Consider the following 22,216-nt stretch of genomic DNA (forward strand, 5'->3'; position numbering starts at 1 on the left):
AGTGATTACACAGTTGTGTGGAGAAGCCACAATTGCTGTATTTCCATAAGGTCTATAGTTTCAATCATGTACCGTACCTGTTGATGAGAATACTGCGTGAGGTCTACTGTTCACAGAACTACTAGTACTTTGTATTATTGATATAATACGAATTAAATTTATTATTTTGTAACAATTCAAACACCCCGCTCTCAGGGTTAGTGTATTAATTATTATAATAGTGGAGTCATCACTCAAGCCATCAAATTGGATTTTTGAGCCTGTGAGCTTGAGCTGAGAGAGTGATGACCGCGTAGAGGCGAAACCACAGTATGGAAACTTGGCTAGTACCCTGACGCTAAAATCCGCCATCTTGTTAGGAAGCGCCGCATTGTAATAGTATTGATGGTATAGTGAGGTCCACATTATACGTAGGTTACGATTGACAATACTGTTGCTGTCCTTTTCGATCATACAACAAAACAGATAGCACTATCTCTCTCTCGCTTTGCAATGTTGTCTATTTGCCAAAATATTTTATTTTTACTTTTGACAGTGACTGTACAAAAGTGAACAAACAATTCTCAGCCGCCATTTTTTTCTTCATTTTATCAAAATACTTGAGTACACAATTGATTTAAAATGTATTTTTGAAACAATGAAATAATTTTTAAACATTACCGTATGAGAAACACAAATTAAAATCCTGAAATGACATTTTAAAAATTGATAACTAACCATCCTAGACTTCATCCATGCATCAGTTAGCCTACACATATAGGTTAGACCTACTCGTACCGGTATAAATAATATTGAAAAGATATTTCAGAATTAATCTATTGAAATTACTTATTTTAACTTATAGGCTAACCATCAGGCGTTTTGAATCAGTGAAAATCTCAGATTCTGCTGAAATTTGCACCATAGATGAGGCTCGTCCTGAGAAATGTCGGAGACAAGTTCGGCACCCCCAGCTTCTATAAAGGGTGAGTTATGAAGGTTCAATTATTGAATTTTCAAATGATCATATCTCTCGAACGGTAAGGAATTTTGCAAATCTGATTTTAGATTCGTGTTTCTCGCATCAATGACCATTAGAACACAACGTTTGAGTGATTTTTATCTTCACAAAAAAAAGAACATGAGAAAAAATTCACAAAAAATGGAGGTGACATCCCCTCATTGCTCATTCCAGAGGGATTTAACCTTCAAAGTATGTCAATGAGTAAACATACAATTTTGACTATTGAAAATTTGTTAAAACTACATTATTTTATTATATTCAAAGTCACCATCATGGAGATTTAGTCATCTCCATGGAATGGGTTATCGATGGAGTTGACATCCATGGAGGTGACATTTCCTCATTGTTCATTCCAGAAGAAAATAACCCTGAAAGTTTGCCAATAAGTGAACATACTGTTTTGATCATTGTGAATTTGTTAAATCCAAATGATTTTATTAAATTCCAAGTTACCTCCATTGAGATTTAGTCACCTCCATGGAATGGGTTATCCATGGAGGTGACATCCATAGAGGTGACATCCATAGAGGTGACATTCCCTCATTGTTCATTACAGGGAAATATAACCCTCAAAATGTGTCAATAAGTGAACATTTAATTTTGATTATTGTAAATTTTCTAAAACTACATAGTTTCATTGAATTCTATGTCACCTCCATGGAGGTGACTTAACCTCCATGGAATGGGTTATCCATGGAGGTGACATTCACTCATTGTTCATTCAAGAGAAATATCATCCTCAAAGTATGTTGATGAGTAAACATACAATTCTGATTATTGTAAATTTGTTTAAATTACATAATTATTTTGAATTTTAAGTCACACCCATGGAGATTCAGTCACCTCCATTGAACGGGTTATCCATGAAGGCGACATTCACTCATTTGTTCATTCAATTTGTTCATTGTTCATTCAAGAGAAATATCACCCTCTAAGTTTGTCAATAAGTGAACATAAAATTTTGATTATTGTAAATTTCAATCAAAAAAAAAATTAGAAAAACCATTGAGCGTTTTGAAACAGTAAAAAATGTATCTCAGATTTGGCTGAAATTCGCACCATAGATGAAGCTCTAGTATCAAGCACAGAAAGACGAATGAAGTATCAAATAAAACATAGGAATATAATTGGTAAGTTTTATTGGCAGTAAAAAACATAACAAAATTTCACATTGTTTCTCTTCAGAAAATATTCAGCTATTGAAGCAATGACAAAATATCTAGCTAATGCACGTTCATCAGTCAGTGTTATACAGTTCCGGTCCTACTGAATATTTCTGAAACCTTTTCTTTTTTGACGTTTAAAACTACTTAATTTAACGATCTACTCACATACTTATAATATACATTAAAATGTAATTCACTACCTGAATCAACCTATTATCAATCAAATATTTCACAGGTATAAGTTAATATAATTGCATTTTACACAAATTTGGAGATCCAATGCATGAAATAATAATTATCATATTATTACAGTAATAATTAAATACAACTGAATTCATTCACAAATAACAAATTCACTTTAATTCACCAGTTATTAGTTTAGTAAATTTTACAAATGAAATGAGAAAAGGTAAAGTTACCGAATTTTGATAGAGAAATTATAAACTCTGAATAAAGATCGGTAGCTAAGTACCTAAGTAGGATTGGACTATGTGTTTGATAACATTAACAGTTTTATACTAAACAACCTATACTAAATATACCTAGGACATAATCATATTTCCTTTACCCTTCTGAGTAGGCAACAACAATATACCTAGGACATAATCATGTTTCCTTTACCCTCCTTAGTATGCATACATTTGATTGAAATATTAATGAACATTAGACAATATTTTTATAGGCATAAAATCGATAACTTATTGGTTTTTACATGACTATTGATGTACTGCAACTTGTAAAAGTAAGAACAACATAGAATGAAAAATAGTTTCAAATTTAATATAAAAATTGGCCTCTTGTTAAGGTAATTTTCCCAATAAATGGTAGGCCTACTCGATAAGATAATAAGCAATTAGGGTTTACAGAATTACATTAATATATTTTTGTAATAGATGGTGGACCCCTTCCTTTATACAAGTTGATTTTTCTCTCCCCAGAATTAGATGCTTTTCTAAATCGCTAAATCTAAATCTGAGTTAGAGCCTGTGCTCTAAATCTGAGTTAGAGCCTGTGCTCTAAATCTGAGTTAGAGCCTGTGCTCTAAATCTGAGTTAGATCCTGACCTGTGCTTTAACTCAGATCATCCACTGAGTACAAGTTCAGCTCTCTTGCAACGCTTTTCAAAATTCCTACCATCTAGATTGATGATTGTACTTTCAAGCTTTGGTACTTTTGTCAACCCTTGTCCAATCTATTAATTAAATTATAATTTCAAACGACTTTTAATAAATTATGTAGTTATTTATTACTAGTACATTCATCATCATCATCTTTATTTTAAATGAATGTAGATGCACTGATTCTATGATTTTATTTATTATGGTGAGATTCATGTTAAGTCAGTGGTAATAGTATAGCATGATTGCCAATAAATTCTCTTATTCCATCGCAATCTATAGTAGATAAATGAGATTCAAGTCATCCCGGTAATTGTTTATTCTTAATAATAATTATCAATGCTATCTTTATTCAAAAAGACAATATTTTTTCATGATTTGATAATACATTATTTTCATAATTGAGATTAAATATTCTGGCAGTTGTTTATATTTCTTTATAGCCTGCAGACAGTTTGGCAACAGTGAATATAGAGCTATCTGGTCTGCCTAATGATATACAAGGATAGCAAGTAATTAATATGATGATGACTTGATAATGTAGATCTCACTGAAGGCAGCAACGACTAGTCAACTATCGTAGACATCGTTAAATCCGTAATCCTTCAAGTCTTAGATTGTAATTATAGATCTTTAGATTGTCTTTCAGGGAGTAAAACACAACTTTAGACAGTAGATGGAGGAAAAATATTGTTAACCTTAGTATCAGTCATAATATGAATAATAACTTTTTCGACAGACTTGGTGAAATTACATCAATTCAATTGAAAATCATAATATTCTGGTATTAGTGTTTTAATCCAATTATGAATACAATTCATTCAATCCAATCATAAGAGGTATTTTACTTCAACATCATTATCAGCTATAAATCTCCAGAAGTAGAAAAACCGAATGAAATAGATTACATTTATTTATATGGACTTGGTGGTTTTCTTAAATCTTATATTATTATTATAATTACGGTATCATTAAGAATGATAATTCCTTACAAAACCAGTACATTACTCATTCAGTTTCCCAGTCTCTTATTAAATTGACATGACTGACAGAATTTCGTTAACATTATTATTATTATTAGAGGATAAAAATGGAGCAATCTTCTCAAAACCGAAATATATTTTCGTCACTAATTCACTTATCTTGTAAAAATACTATACTTGGATTACAAGTTTGAAATTACATCTTTTGATCTACACTGCTGTCAAATAGTATAATATTGTTTTTAAATTTTCTTTGTGATACTACAATTATTATAAAAATTGCAATAGGCTAGATACTAGATACAGTTGGGATACGGCTATTACAGTACGGTACCGTATAATTTATATTTCTGAAAAAAGTGAAAATGATTTATATATTGACAGTTAGTTATGAACTTACTTTTACCTTAAATGAGTGAAACTTGCGTTTTATAAGTTCTGATTTATTTCATGTTTCAAAATAACTAGCAATCTATGATAATGATAATGTCAAATAATGACAATTGAAGGATGAAAAATAGCATTGACAGGGACAATATTGTCTATGTGGCAATATCCGGAATAGACAATATTACCTTTGGTATAACTTTACCAATGCCTATAGTATACAGAGTATAATAGAGTGAGGATCATCATTATTTGTATATTGTATTGACAGATTGAAGATGAAAACTCTTTCGAATCACTTGAATCATAAGTGATTATATACTTTGGAATATAGCATTCATATTCAAAAAGTTCTGAATTTCGAGTACGTTAACCTCCTCAATATTATGTAATTTCAAGTAACCGTTAATATTTTACATAGTATAGAGTTATTGAAAAATATATAAATAAAAGCTTAGGATAGAAAGGTAGGCCTACAACTAGAAATAAATTTATGTTATAGCAAAAATGCTTCATAAAATTCAATATTGTACTAATACCATTAAAAAAAATGAATTCTGAATAGTATAATAGATGTGTAGTCATTTTAAAATAGCATCCAATCCAAAAAAAAGGAAAACTAATTGATAGAATAATCTTAAAACATGGGTGGCAATTTATCCTGAGCAAAAGTGAATACAGGGGCAATAAAATAGATTTACTTATATTTTGATATTGAAAGGTAGAAAATTTGTTTTAAATTCAATATGAATACGGCACTTCTAGCTTTTGAGAAATGCAATAAATACACGAGATTAGAATAACTGCAAATCCTAAAAATTTGATTCAATGATCCGTTAGAATTAGTTTTACAATTTATGACAGCGAGGAAATAGAATGAATGTTGATATTTTTTGAGGTACATGATGCTGAGGTTAGAGAAAATGGAATACCATTCTTTTAAAATATTTGACAATATCACAAAACATTGAAATACATTTTTTGTTGAGATCACAAATAATAATTGTTATTGTTAATCATTACCACAATAATTATTATCATCAGAATTGGAAAAGGTGGGTCCAAACGGATTAATAATAATAATGATAATTGTCTAGTCCACAGTACATTAACTATATAACCATTGTTATACAGAGTGTTTACGAACTCCCTACTCTAGGGCATTGTTCCTGGGTAAAAACATATTCAAATATCATATTTAAATTGTCCGGAAGTCTTCAGTTACTCACACAGCGGCCATTTTGTTTTTTCACTTATTATTTTTTTCTAAATAATGGTAGAACATACGAAATTGAAACTTTGCACGATCATTTATATCAACTAGATACAGTTACAAAAAATGATAATTTTTCAAATTCATAAAACAAAATGGCAGTCATTTGAAATTTTGTTTCTTAAATAACTCAGAAACCGTTGGTTTAACAAAAACTTCACAAGAATAACTTTTTTTAGTCAATTTAATTGCCTATCGATTGGTACCAGATTTTCCAAGATAGGACCAATATTAACTGAGATATGGCAGCTTTAGTAGTTGGTGACCAACCTTTAGAGGGTTATGTAACGTTATTTTATTGTTTGAAATGACCTAAAATAGCTTACAATAACATGCAATGTAAAAAGAGATTGTTGCATCATTGAGGCGACTCTATCAGTATGCCTTGGTTTGCACTGCAACAAACTTTCAGTGGTCACCTATCACGAAGGCTGCCATATCCCACGTAATATTGGTCCAATCTCAAAGTCAGGTACCAATCGATAGGTAATCAAATGAATTAAAAAAGTTATTCTTGTAAAGTTTTCGTAAAATCAACGGTTTCTGAGTTATTTGAGAAACAAAATTTTAATTGGCCGCCATTTTGTTGTGTGAATCTGAAAAATTATCATAATCTTTTTGTAGCTTTGCCTAGTTGTTATAAATGATCGGGCAAAGTTTCAATTTAGTATGTTTAACCATTATTTAGAAAAAAAATAATAAGTAAAAAAAGCAAAATGCAAAGTGAGTAGCTAAAGACTTCCGAACAATTTACCCAATCAATTTAGATAAGTTTTTTACCCAGGAACAATGCCCTAGAGTTCGTAAACACCCTGTATAGTTACTGTAGTCCACAGATACTGGTGTGAAGTAAATTATAAATCAATGAAGAGAAGAGTGGGCTGAGAAAGTTTTTTCCCAATTTTTAAGTGAGAAATGCATTGTGAAAAAAATCAAGTTACATATTATTATTGAAGCTTCGGATAAAACTACTAGTTTTTCCAACAGAATATATTCTCATGTGCTCATGGCTGTTGATACTATACCGATTGACTGAAAACAGTAAACAGATTGAAGACAGAAAAATAAAAATAGGCTTTTATGATTATGCAAAATGAAAGCTTCAAATAAGTTAGCAACTCTGGCCACCTTAATCAAAGGGTTTTTAGAGGATTTTTCAAATTTTACATTGAAGATCACACAATTTGGAGTATATAAGAGACCAATGAAAATCTCATAGAAGGATGTAAATTATCGTTTAAAAAATATAAAATGACAACATTTAGATAAACGTATGTATATTGAATACATAATTTGCATGAAAATGACTTGATATTGTCAAATATATTTTCATATCTTCTTAAAATGTATGAATAAAGGGCTACTTTCTTGTATTTATAAAATATAATTATTTTGTATTCTTATTCTATTAAGTTCAAAGGGTACTATAATTCTATTTTATAAATATATTTATTTTCATATTCGACCGGGAGATGGACAATAGTTAAAAGCTTCCTGTCGATATTTTTATATCGAAAAGTATCAAGAAATTAGATTTTTCCATGTTAGTTTGTATTTATAAACTCTGAAAAAATCCTTCAGAGCTTGAGAATCGGAAAATGGGGTTTCAGCCCACCCAAGTGTACAGTAGAATTACAAAATTTTTATAACTAACCTAAAATATGACTAGCAAAGTCCTGGTATTGAGAACCATAAGTTACTGAAATCACTGCACAATTCTTACGTTTATTGCTTTCACAAATAGTAAGCTAATTAGGCTGCTGAAATACAGTAATAGTTGTAATTCAATAATATTACTGAAGAAAAATCTTGCTTAATATCTATATAACTGTAAAAACCGTTTCCTAACAAACTACGAAACGTATCAACACATAATATTTACAATCTTCATAAAGTAATGGTGGTGATATAATATATATATGACAGTTGTTGGAAAACTGTAAAATAAGAAACTATCACTATAGGTGTATACTTTGATGGTGTTTGAATAATCGCATTCAAAAAAAAAGTTTACATTTAGATACATTTTTCAATAAGAAACTATGTACAGAGCTTGAGCAAAATTTAGCCGTAAGCAATAAATACTTCACATTTGATTGTTTACAATGAAAAATAATATTTAAAATTGTAAGTGAATAGGTTTGCTGTATATAATATAATATTGTTATAGACGCTACTTTTTTCGTTCAAAAAAATTATGATAATATAACAATGAATATTCGAACATCCAAGTAAATAGGAAAGAATAATAAACCTGGAGAAATATTCAATAGACGATTTATGTGAAATTCTACTCACATCATAAGTTACTACTCAATATTCTTCACACATTTGAAGAATATAGTAGGCCTAGTTTCTTGAAAGACGTACCCATTTAATTTTGGTGTCATGTTGATTGCTCTTGAATGAAGTGCATTCCAAGGATATTTTGTCGAGTTCAAGAAGACATTGCTCCTTCATTATACGAGTATATCTGAAAATTGAGTAATTATACAATTATAATTTGAAAATAAAAATTTATAATAGAATAGTAAACACTCAACATTATTAATAATTTAATGAATAGATGGATGGGATAAATTTAGCTACGGGGGTAAAAATGGCTTCTACAGTGATAAATGATGGAACAATTCTTAATATGGGCCGACCAGTATAAGCTTAAAGTTTTTTGATTGCCAAATCAAGTTTCAAGTTTTATGAAGTTTTAAAACGCATTTTGGCACACTGCGATTGGTAAGGCCTTGATCTCTTCTCTGATTCGCTCCTTTAGTTTTTCCAAGGTGTGTGGGCGGCTTCTGAAAATTTTATTTTTGTAGTAACCCCATAGAAAAAAAAGATCGCATATGCCTAAATCGCTTGAGCGTGCCGGCCACTTCAAGTCCACCCTTAGTGAGATAAGCCGCCCTGGGAAAATTTGTCTCAACAAATTCATTGAAATGCGCCCTGTGTGGGCTGTAGCTTCATCCTGCTAGAACCATATTCCTCCCAAGTCATGTTCCTCAGCAAGTTCTTCCAATTGGGGCGTAGAAACGTTTGTAACATTGTCACATAACGCTGGGAGGTGACATTAACGGTGGTGATGACATTCTCAAACAACTATGGCCAGCACGCTCACCCGATTCAAGCATATGCGATCTTTTTCTATGGGGTTACATCAAAAACAAAGTTTTCAAAGATCGCCCACAAGATCGCCCAGTTCTTGGAAGAACTGAATGAACGAATCAGAGAAGAGATCCAGGCCTTACCAATAGCAGTGTGCCAAAATGCGTTTTAAAACTTCAAAAATACGCTACATCAACCAATCAGTGTATTTCAAGGGCTTGAAATCATATTATATATTGTTTTTAGAACGAAATTATTGTTCTATTTATTTTAACATGTTTTGAAGATGTTTGTACTTGTAGGTGTTTCATTTTTTTTAAATGAATATTTTCCAAACAGTGTACTGCTTCTGATTAAGGCCGCAATTCAACTGATATAATTTTCAAAAATTAACAATAAAAACTAAATTTCAAACTGAATTGAACCCATTGAAGAATTTTTTTCCAAGTTGAACGGTTCATCACTTATAACCCTTCCAAACTCGTCAATCGGCCCTGTATTATAGATATGGTAAGTTGATGCCCCGTTTCATAAACCTTGGTCAAGGCATATGAACATGGTTAAAGTCTATCAGCTGGTCAAATCAGAAATAATTCGTTCCACCAACACCAGTTACGTTTAACCACGGTCAAACCAATGGTTAAGTTTGACCGCCGCCGAACGGGCGATCAAATTTGAACACGGTCAAAAGACTGGTTCGATCAATCTCCTTGCTTGTTTGTAGGTTACCATATGTTTTTGACGCAATGAAAAATTTCAAAGTTTTTAGTGTGATTGAATTTAGTTGTAGTAAATTATTTATTAGGTTCGTTCTCGGAATCTTCCAATTAGTGAATTATTATAGTATAGAAAATAAAGGAAGATTTTGAATTAAAGATTTGCTTTACTCTTTTATTACAAAGTAGGCCTATATTATTCAATCCTTAGATAAACCTTGTTGCTCCAATGTATCTCATTAGAATTGGAATGTTCTTTTGTTCATAAAAAAACTGTCAAAATTGATGGGGATTTGTAAATTTCTTTGTACGAGAGTAATCGATTCATATTTGAAATATTATTATTGATGTGTGACTATACAAAACGCCAGGAGCGTATCTATATAAGAAGGGGGCCCAGTGGACCCGCCCCAAAATAATGAATTTAAAGAAAAATCAGTACAGTAATTACAAAAAAAGTACAGTAATCTAAATTTTTAACAGCCTGACGGTAAAGTAAAAAGGACATTCATTGCAAATTACCCTCTGAATATGAGAAGCAAAACTGATATAAGTATCATGGGGTGTTTCTATATTTACTATATTACAGCATTTAATTTGGATTTTCGTTTAATAATTAATTATTAATTCATTAGCATTTGAATAATTGCAATATCTTAATAATTTCCATCCATCAAAATCAGATGTAGCCGATAGCAAGCCAAAAAACATGTTTGCCAACTTCAGAAAAGTACAGCTACAAGATAGTCCAGTCACTATATATACATTGGTGCATGCAATTTATATTGTAGTTCTGATTTTTCAATATATTATTTGGGTATATAAGAGAAGTCCAGAACCAATTTCTTCATGCAAAATTTCCTTGTGCTAGATACAGAGTGGCCCAAAACCCTCGTATTTTCGGCTCATTTTCCAGTTTTCAGCTATTTCTGCCAAATCTCGTAATCGGACAGAAAAATTTGCTTTCGCCTTTTTTCTAGAATATGAAATTCTGAATGAAATGAGATCATTCTGAACTCTCTATCTCTAATGAGTACTGAGTTATGATTTTTCAAAAATGAGTGAAATTTGAAGGAAAAATTAATTTTGATGAATTTTAGTTTTTGATCAACAATATCTTCCGATTGTTACCATTTAGATGTATAATTAAAAATCCCTCTGGGCGTTTTTTGTGCTCTACAATCTGAGATCAGGAAGCGCTCTCTATCTCATACAGATTTCCAGGTACACCTGACAACAATGCTTGAAAAATCATAACTCAGTACTCATTGGAGATAGAGAGTTCCGAATGATCTCATTTCATTCAGAATTTCATATTCTAGAAAAAAGGCGAAAGCAAATTTTTCTGTCCGATTACGAGATTTGGCAGAAATAGCTGAAAACTGGAAAATGAGCCGAAAATACGAGGTTTTTGGGCCACCTGTATCTAGCACAAGGAAATTTTGCATGAAGAAATTGGTTCTAGACTTCTCTTATGTACCCAAATAATATATTAGAAAATCAGAACTACAATATAAATTGCAAGCACACCCCCTTTTTAACCTAGCGCCGCAGTGCAGGATGGTTTCTCACAGCTTGGCGTTGTTGTCATTTGAGATGGGTGTCTGGCTTGGAAGTGTTTAGGCCGCATTGCAGGATGACTGTTAACGGTTGCCGGAAGATCAACAGCTGGGTTTTTTTCGTTATTTTTCGTGATAGAGAAATTCTGATTGCAGATTCGTTCTCAGCGACCCCAAGTTTAGCCTAAAGGCTCAGAATGTCAACAATGTTTTTAAATAATTAAAAATCATCATGAAAATTCATTAATATGGTAGTACACCAAGTTTCTGGAAACTTTTTACTGGTGACTGGAGTTTATAGGCAACACAAAAATAAAAATAATCGTGAGAAAGAAAACTGCTGATGACGCGAATAAGACCGTTACTCCATTGTTCTTTTGTCTCGGCTGCTTGGCTGAGCCTGGCTGGAGGGATCAAATAACCGACTGGATTGATCTTTCGTCTGTCCGCTAGGCGGAACTACGCCGACCATTGCTGGGTGGAAGATGTTACTGCGGCCGCTCGCATTCCCACCAACGCTGCTATTATTTGCTGTCTCAGCGCCTAGTCCGAGTCAGACAAGCATCCAGCCTGCACTGCGGAGCTAGGTTTATGTCTGTATTGACTGGACTTAACCTAGCTCCGCAGTGCAGGCTGGATGCTTGTCTGACTCGGACTACGCGCTGAGACAGCAAATAATAGCAGCGTTGTTGGGAATGCGAGCGGCCGCAGTAACGTCTTCCACCCAGCAATGGTCGGCGTAGTTCCGCCTAGCGGACAGACGAAAGATCAATCCAGTCGGTTATTTGATCCCTCCAGCCAGGCTCAGCCAAGCAGCCGAGACAATAGAACAATGGAGTGGCGGCGGTCTTATTCGCGTTCATCAGCAGTTTTCTTTCTCATGATTATTTTGATTTTTGTGTTACCTATAATCAATAATAATCCAGTCACCAGTAAAAAGCTTCCAGAAACGTGGTTTACTACCATAATAATGACTTTTCATGATGATTTTTAATTATTTAAAAACATTATTGACATTATGAGCCTTCAGGCTAAACTTGGGGTCGCTGAGAACGAATCTGCAATCAGAATTTCTCTATCACGAAAAATAACGAAAAAACCCAGCTGTTGATCTTCCGGCAACCGTTAACAGTCATCCTGCAATGCGGCCGAAACACTTCCAAGCCAGACACCCATCTCAAATGACAACAACGCCAAGCTGTGAGAAACCATCCTGCACTGCGGCGCTAGGTTAAGAGTTGACCATGTTCAGATTTGACCGACGGAGTTTCGATCAATCCCGAGGTTGGTGGAACAGGAACAGTTGTATGTTTGAACGAGTGACTATGGTCTAATTGACCATGGCTAGGCTATATTTGATCAAGGTTGGTGAAACCGGACATGAGATTGGCTGACCTGTCAGCTGGGCTCAGGAGCAGTTGTTGTAGATGTTGTGGGAGGGCGACCGAGGCTGCTGGTGCCTGAGAAGCTCCACCACAGTGATCGCCACCTGCACTAGACCTCTGCCTTCCAACACGTCTCCTGCGCAGCACACTAGTTTCTACAAAAACAAATAAATTCCATCTTATTCCAATACAATTCAAAGAGGCTTTCAATGAGAAACGTTCTGGATGACTCCGCTGTGAAGAAGGAATCATGCAGCACACCAATTTCTACAATAGGAGAATAACTTCTTGTTGAGGAGGCTTGTGGATTGTGTGCCTGACAAGTTTGTGCGCCAGGCATACTTTGGCTTTTTTTAGAGCCATGGAACAATCCTATTAGTCTAGTCAACGAAAGATTATAGAGGGAAAAGTTCGGAACATGATTTTCAACTCCACAGCTCTTTTAAGGATAGTTAGAGGATTAACATATCAAAAGTCCTCACCCCTACCCCCTGTGCTGAAGGGGTGGGGGTGGTTTGAAAGTACCTTTTTTTTCATTTTTCGCAAATATCTCGGAAACTATGCATCTTATGACCATTTATATCTTCTGCAAAATTGAAGCTTACAAAATTACCAACAAGTTTTGTCCTTTACATTTTTCCCATATCTCTCATAGTTTCTGAGATATCCGCCCTTGAAGGTGAGACATTTTTTGAAAAAACACTTCTGCCTTCAAGTTTTTAATCTTTTCGGGCTTATAATTTTTGAACGATTGATGAAAAAAATCCGAGCTGATACATTAATTTGAGAGATTCTCATGCTCAATCTTTTCCACTCGAAATTTTTTGTTTAAATTGTAACTGAAGCCTGATAATAACAAAAAAAAACTTAGAAGAAAAAAAACCTTGGGGAAAAAAATTAATAAAATTCAATAATGAATAAAAATATAGAATCTAAAATCAAACTTTGCATAGATGGGGCGGAGCTCCTGAAATTTTTACAGATATGGGACTTGTGGCAGTTGATAGAGCTTATCGATGACTATTCTAGGTATAACTTTAATCAAAATCGTTGGAGCCGTTTTCGAGAAAATCGCGAAAAACCCTGTTTTTGACAACATTTTTTCCATTTTAGCCGCCATCATGAACCGCATTTGATCGAAATTGTTCGTGTCGGATCCTTATAGTGTAAGGACCTTGAGTTCCAAATTTCAAGTCATCCCGTTAATTGGGAGATGAGATATCGTGTACACAGACGCACATACACTCATACACACACACACATACAGACCAATACCCAAAAACCACTTTTTTGGACTCAGGAGACCTTGAAACGTATAGAAATTTAGAAATTGGGGTACCTTAATTTTTTTCGAAAAGCAATACTTTCCTTACCTATGGTAATAGGGCAAGGAAAGTAAAAAATAGATTCCATCTTATTCCAATACAATTTGAAGAGGTTTTCAATGAGAAAAGTTCTCGTTGAGTCTGCTGTGAAGGTGAAATCACAATATGAAGATATGTATGAGAGAGATTACAAGTGAGATAAAATGAATACGATGTTGTCAATATTTCACATGTTATTTGTTTTATACAATACGGTACTCGCTTTTCTTTTCAAGGCTACTGAAATTATTGAAACATAGTGAACGTTATCAAATACCCATTTATTTGATCACAACAAACTATAGTGAGGTCCACGTTATAATGACAGTGGAGAAAGATGGGAGAGCAACGTTGCCGATCCTCTGCCTTGTCAATGCCTTCTATAGACGATAGCTGATACAGGTTTATTGATTTAATATTAACTGATCATTCTCGTTTAAAATAATCAATTATATTTTATTAAGCAAGAAATTATATTTTTCAATAATTTCATAATTAAGATGGAATATTTTCTCAATTAATTAATAATTCTACATTGTTAAACGGCGATCTAGCAACAGAGCAAAGCGAGAAAGAGATAGCGCTATCCGCTTTGTTGAATGATAGACAAGGATAGCAATACCATTGCTAATAAAACACTGCCATTATAACGTGGATCTCACTTTAGATTCAACTCTTCAAGAGCCATTTTCAAGTGTAAATAAAATAATTAACCAACATTGAATTGTTTCATCCAAACTTGTTTCGATGCTCAAGGTATCATATTTTGTCAGTATTTTTGAGTTAGTGTGAGGAGTATATATGAAGGAAACTGTGGTTAATCATCTTCAGGTGTATCTACATTATAATGGCAGAGTTTAATTAGCAATGGTATTGCTATCCTTGTCTATCATTGAACAAAGCGGAAACCGCTATCTCTTTCTTGCTTTGCTCAGTTGCCAGATCGTCTTTTAACAATGTAGAATTATAAATTAATTAAGAAAATATTCCATCTTAATTATGAAATTATTGAAAAATATAATTTATTGCTTTATAAAATATAATTGATTATTTTAAACGAGAATGAACAGTTAATATTACATCAATAAACCTGTATCAGCTACCGTTTATAGAAGGCAGTGACAAGACAGAGGATCGGCAACGTCTTTCTCCTATCTTTCACCACTGTCATTATAACGTGGACCTCACAATGGTGAAATAGTATTGAGTAAGTTGATAGTCTAGAAAGAGATTCTCGTTATAAAGTCACGATTGATTTACTATCCTTGTCTGACATCAGCCGAAGTAGATATCTTTATCCTCTTCTAGCTTCTCATAGTTTACATGCTATGAATAACTACAATGAATCTGATCTCAATAATGAATTTTCATCATCATGAATAGATCAATTTTCTTGGGAAATAAAATATAGTTGAGGTTGATCATTATTAAAAATAATTATGAATTAATATCAGAGATGACTTGAATCAAAGCTATCTACTGTAGAAAGTGTTGGGAAAAGAGAATTGGCAACAATGCCGATCTGCAATTTTCACCAACTTTAAAACGTGAATCTCACTATGGTGAAAATGACAAGTATATACAGTACTGAATTTGGAATGCATCATTTCTGATTTGAGATTGACAGTAGGCTGCCTCAATGTACCTATAGTGAGGTCCACGTTATAATGGCAGTGTATGATTGATAATAGTGTTGTTATCCTTGTCTAACATACAACAAAACAGATAGCACTATCTCACTCTAGCTTTGCAATGTTGTCAGTTTGCCAGTAATATTTTTTTCACTTTTGACAGTGACTGTACAGAATTAGACAAACAATACTCAGCCGCCATGTTTTATTTTGATTTATAACAAAATTATAAAGTAGAGGAGTTGTATGATTGATTTTAAATGTATTTTTGAATAAATGAAATTATTTCTAGATATTACCGTATGAGAAACACAAATTATACTTGAAATGCAACTTTAAAAGTTAATAACTTTGAGACCATCCTAGACTTCAGTTTACCGGAATAGGTTAGGCCTGCACTGGTACCGGGATAAATAATATTGAAAGGTCATTTCATCATTATTTCCATTGAAATTATCTTATTATAGATAGAATTTTTATTTTTCTATTATTTTTGAAAGAAATTGGAATAGAATACCTAGACTACTGGAATTTCCAGTGAAGAGTGTGATTGACAAGTAGCGTCTTTCATTTGCTTCCTTGACGTGTCCCTCATCCTTGTGAAGTAGGTGGTGAAATAAAAATGAAATGAAATAGCGAAAAACTTAATTGCTGTTGTTTTGAAGTTCAGATTGGTGAATCACTGGTGAATTTTTCAAATTAGCCGCCATTTCAGGCCTGTAAATCTGATCTCAGTTATGAAAGGAAAGTTTAGAATCAAATTATGAAAAAATAGATTTTATTGATGAATTTGATTAATTTGACATGACATTTATAATTTAATCAAAGGAATTGAAATCAATATCAGATCAAATTTGAAGGGATGAATTGAATAACAGCTGTGTACACTCAGTGGCAAAATGGAGTCAATTTGGCAACGTTGTTCTCGTATCTTCCTTCACTGTCATTATAACGTGGACCTCACTATAGAATGTATTCTAGGTACCTTGGACCTAGCTCAAGATGATTGATTTACAATGAAAAATACGAATTTTAACTAAAAATGAGGAATTAATTACGATATATCTAATTAATGAGTTTATGGTACCTTGTTAGATCACTTTCTTCGACCAAACAAAATTTAAAAAAAAATGACTTAATTATCTTACCTCAACTTGCACAAAAACTACGAGAAATCAGTGATTTTTGAAAACGCATGGTTTAAAACATTAATAAAATTAAAAAAAATACCCGATTTCTCCAAACTTCACTTATTAAAATTTTCTCCAGCTTCTAAACGCGATGTGACTTTTACCTACATATAATTTGTACTAATAATAATAATATCGAGTGACCTGGCTGGCTCAGGTCTGGTGTCTGAGTTTTCAGGTGGCAATTGATCAATTTCAGGGCCTCTGTCATGTCCTAACGACTTCTTTTATCTGCACTGGAGTTGAATGAATAATCCCCAGCTCGACATTAATCCATAAAATGTTTCTCGATCTTTGTATTATCGTTGTTTTGGAGTTCAGTGAAAACTTGAGTAGCCAAGGTGAAAACTTCAATTTCAAATTTCAATTGCACTTCGAATCTACAATTTTGCATGTCTAAAAAGTAGTTACTTAATAGATACTATTATTAAATATGCCTACTTATAATAATTAAAAATAAATCAGATCTATGATAATAAACACTTGAATAATGTCCGATAATTATAGTCAGGGTTATCATTGAAAATATTAAAAGTACTCGATGCTCATATTTTAGACGGTTAAGTGGGGAATGCATTGAGCTGAATAAAGTCAGTTTGATGGGGACAGATTGAGCTCTAAAAATTAGATAGTTGGAAGAGATTATTGTAAGTGTGATGGATTATTATATAAAAATGTATTATTGGATATATTTGTCTGGAATTTATTATTGTTAAAGTTAATACTGTTGTTACTCGTTTCGTTTATAAAATACGAATAGGTAGATATTTAAAACTAGAATGTTATTATTGTTGATTACTATAAATGGTATTTTATTAGTATGTAAGAAATGTAGTATTGGATAAATTTTCTGTAAAATTGATTATTTTTGTAGTTGAACTGTTATTGCACGTTTACAAAATATGTATAGGTAGATATATAATACTGGAATGCTATGATCGATAGATATGGAATTGTTATTAAATTAATAAAAATGTACAGATAGATATTTTATTTTAAAATTTCAAATTTTTCGAATGTAATAGATCTATTCTTCTGTATATTAGGAACATATACTTACTAAAGTACTCTTGTGATATATATTTAAAGCATGATTTAAGACATACCAGTAATGTGATATCATATAATGTGATGACTGTTTTCAACTCAACTCGTTTGTATTAGCATATGTGCTTGAAACAAATAAATTTATTATTTATTTTAATTAAAAATAAATATTCGTGGGATAATACAGACAAAGTGTACATTTTTGAAATGTTTATTTGATGTCTCACACAAAACAATACTGAACAAAAAGCAAATACAATAAGTACAAAAGAGAAGTATAAAAATAACAGAAAACAGTACAATAGAAATATTATTACAATACTGAAGTGTAATCTATAGATTATTATTGTGAAGATATGTGCACTCATTTCCTACAAAATCTTGAAAACAAAGAATAAGCATAATACATAGAAAAAGGTCAACTACAGTAAATGACACAACTAAATATACTTATGAATAATCTTGTACAAGTGACTAGAAAATATTAAGAACGAAGATAATCAATTTGAAATTGGATAGGATGTGCAACAGAGTTTTTAAATTCCAAGAGCTTCGTAAATCTCTTTCGTTAATAGATTACAATGCTTGATAAATGTCATTAATGAGTCGTAAGACTTTAAAAATTATTATCATTGCAAGCAGAAAAAAGGTTAATGATAGTAACAGATAAGTTGGAAACTAGCTTGCATGTTGTACAGAAAACTCTATACCACAAAAATTACAGGTACAAGCCAGTACAGTTAATGAGAAATAATCTAGACCAATGCAAAATAATGAATTAGTGTTCAAAAGCGCCCCCGGAATTTCTGATGTTGTATTTCAATTAAATAATTATCACAAACTGGAAAACGTATTATTTTTTTAAATACATTTAAGCAGGTACAAAGAGTAATTACTGGGTTCTAGGAATCTTGTAGGCTATATACCTGGGACAAGAAATAATTTTGAAAGTATAGTGGTCGACTGTTTCAATACATTCTATCTAGATATGAATTTTAGTAGCATACAAGAAATAAAACAAACTTGGTCGAAGAATATGTGGATTAGTTATAGGTAATATAATCAAAATTAGAATCTAGATGTTTCCTTCTGAAAATAGACAAAATTATAATCTATTAGACTTTTGTAAACGAGAAAAATACAAGAAATTCTGAAGAACATTACAATAAAAATATATTAGAATATTATGTAGTACAATTATGGAGTGTAAAGGATAGAATGGATGGATGATCATCCAAAGAATATGTCACACTTTCTAAAATTTCTCAAGGATAAATTATTGTGAGTTTAAGTGGACAGATGTGCATGTCATAAAAGAAATCCCGGAGCGATTTGACACTTCATTATACAATCGTTGTTTCACAAATTATTGAAAAAATTGTCCAATAAATTAAAGCATCTGAACAAGCATTTAGAGTTCAACAAATTCTAAGTAGTTTCAACCTGACAAGCACCATACAATAAAATTACAAGCACCAAAACAACCAATATTCAAAATATATCTATTCAATACGCTGCAACTAAATATTAAATTACTTGAACTCTTAACACATTCTTGTATATACTGTATTATAATATTAACGTAATCTTTTTATATGAATATAGAAAAAATTGTTCAAGATGCCTAATACCGTACAATATACAGTACCAATAATCCTAACAAGCATCTGAATTTTCATTGGTTATCATGAGAAACGAGAAATCTCTGCAGAGAGATGCATCCGTTACATAGGATTATCATTATTATAAATAGTAGTTATGCAATTAGAAAATTAAGTTATTTGCAAGGCGAATGTGGTTAACATTGAACAAACATTAACTCAGTGTATACGGTACTTAATTATTGAGAAATATCTTCAATGTTAATTTTTCCTTAGAAAAATTTAGCCTATTATGGCATGCAATAATCATGGCATTTGACATGAAATCTGTCAAACAATTTGTTTTTTTTTAATTTTCAACATTCATTCACATCTATCAGGATAATATTCATATATTATATGCATAGGTTTAATCCTATATTAGTTACTCGAAAATTTCTTGGAAACTTAAAAAACTAGCATGGAAATATTAATTGCTTAGCTAGCTGATGATTTAATACTTCAACTGCACGCTCTTCATGGTTCGAGAAATTTGTATTTTCTTTAATGAACTAAGTAGAGGCTCATTTTGTTTACATGTTTATTAAATCAAGTAATATGAATACTGAACTTTTTAAAACATACATTTCATTTTCAGCTTCGACAGATTTGGCTAAAACAAGAAGCCCCATTAGTAATTCATTCTCAAAATAATTTGATTTCGCCATAACAAATTATTTGTTCTCAAGTTTTAGTAAAGCAATACAATTATGATCTCACTACATATAATAATACACATATTGGAATCATCAATAAAAATACTGTTTAATGGCATTCATAGGTGGGAAGACCCTTGCGGAAAGGGTGTTGAAACGATTGATCGTATTCGATAAACCAGTTTCCTTTGGAAATCCTTACATTAAGTTTACACACCTAATACTAAATTATTGTTCTTTAAATCACCATTTGCATTCAGGTAATTGAAAATAAATACAATTTGTAACTTGTAAACAATTTTCAAATTACATGGATCACTTTTACACCTGAAAACGTCAGTTTCAAATAAAATGTAAACTTATAGGTAGACTACAAACGTATATATAGCAATCGAAATTGGAAAGATCAATAGCATTGAAAATCAACATATTTGAAATAAGAACATTTGAAGGTAGTGAACAAATTTAAATTCCTCATCAAAAGATATACTAGCTATTGATTTTTCTTGACAACAGTACCTTTAATGTTAGACGCTATATTCTTGTTAATACACGCATTACAGATTCGATTCAATATGACCTTAAGTATCCACGTACTAAAAGGCAATAGATTAATACTCAACAGCAGAGACAAATAATCAATGTTACTTTTTCTCTATACTAAGAGTAGGCAACAACTCTGCAAGAAACCCCTATCTGTGCAATGGAATAATTTGCATTAGAATAGTTGCATTCAGTACTTGAATATTTCATTTGAAAATTACCTTCATCTTTCACTCATCCTCAGACAAACAAGGAAATCATATTTTTTAATTCAACATAATTTACATCATTGTTAACCTTCCGGAAGTGGCACCCTACTCAATCACACGATCAGTCGCGTGTTGCAATTTTTACAACATCCTATTTTTTATGTGTTATGTACTCTGTTTACTGTCAAAACATATTAATTAATTGTTTTCTAATTAATATCTTAACATATTAATCAATTAATTAATTTTTACAACATTAATTGTTTTTAATTAATATGTTAACATATTAATTAATTAATTTTTACAACATCCTATTTTTTATGTGTTATGTAGTCTGTTTACTGTCAAAACATATTAATTAATTGTATAATTAATATTTCCATCTCATTGGATTATTTCACGCCTATGAACATTTGCATGATTACCTTTTCGTATCCCAATAGGGTACACCAAGCAAGCCAACAATTCTGTGTTATTGGTTCGTTGGCAGTCTCTTTCCCTATCATATGCACTGTCGCGACTAAATGGCACTTGAAGACTGAACCATTGCTCGGTTAATACTGAAACTCAGTGGAGTGATGGGAAGAAAGCTTTGGAATGCATAGGTGACTCATTCACTGACACCACCCCATTCAATAGTTTTGTGCAGCAAAAAACTGACACTGTTGAACAAAAATGTCAATTAAATATTAATTCCTGCTGTTTGCAGTATGGTAGCAGGAGTCTTCGGGGTGATTTACAGCATTTAATTAGGATTTTCGTTTAATAATAAGTATTTTTGATATTATTTATACACGAACTATATTGTTGATAATGTAGTATTATTGATGAACAGGATTTGGTAACACTTTTGTTGTAATTTTTACAACAGCGCGACTGCTGGAAGGTTAAAATTTATGGAATACAGCTTCTACAACTCAAATTCAACCACATTTTAGTTGCTAACATTAATTTGGTATCATACATAAATTATACGATAAAAATAGTACTAGTTTTGGTTTGAAGCTGCTTTTTATGGTTCTTTGTTCACAAGGAATTTGTACATAATGGTTTGTACCGTTGGAATTTGAATAGATAAATAGGTAATAGGTTTACCCAGTTGATTCATCAATCAGTTCAAGGTAAGAGGATTTTCTGAATCAGGCTTTACAAAATCTAGAAGCAAGTCATTAATCAGAAACAGTCATCGCGAGAAATCCTGTTTGCTTCTATGTTTTTATAAATAAATTAGAATTTTTCCAACA

At 31.9% G+C, this 22,216-nt stretch overlaps 1 protein-coding gene and 1 long non-coding RNA gene across 2 annotated transcripts in view; both read right to left on the minus strand.

The window, feature by feature from the left end:
* Window positions 1-2,125: 2,125 nt before the first annotated feature.
* On the minus strand, window positions 2,126-5,923 carry LOC120350606. The gene is made up of 2 exons (XR_005570930.1): window positions 2,758-5,923; window positions 2,126-2,696 (listed from the first exon to the last, which is right to left on the minus strand). It is a non-coding gene; the product is annotated as an uncharacterized LOC120350606 (long non-coding RNA).
* A 589-nt stretch (window positions 5,924-6,512) lies between these two features.
* LOC111047900 (leucine-rich repeat and calponin homology domain-containing protein) overlaps window positions 6,513-22,216 on the minus strand; it is a 155,718-nt gene continuing 140,014 nt past the window's right edge. Inside the window, exons 13-14 of the mRNA XM_039424832.1 lie at window positions 12,703-12,847; window positions 6,513-8,403 (exon numbers count right to left, since the gene is read on the minus strand). Coding sequence (XP_039280766.1) covers window positions 12,716-12,847 — 132 coding nt within the window. The 3' untranslated portion in view covers window positions 6,513-8,403; window positions 12,703-12,715. The remainder of the gene's footprint in view (window positions 8,404-12,702; window positions 12,848-22,216) is intronic.

Source organism: Nilaparvata lugens, chromosome 3, assembly GCF_014356525.2.
Source record: "Nilaparvata lugens isolate BPH chromosome 3, ASM1435652v1, whole genome shotgun sequence".
NCBI lineage: Eukaryota > Metazoa > Arthropoda > Insecta > Hemiptera > Delphacidae > Nilaparvata > Nilaparvata lugens.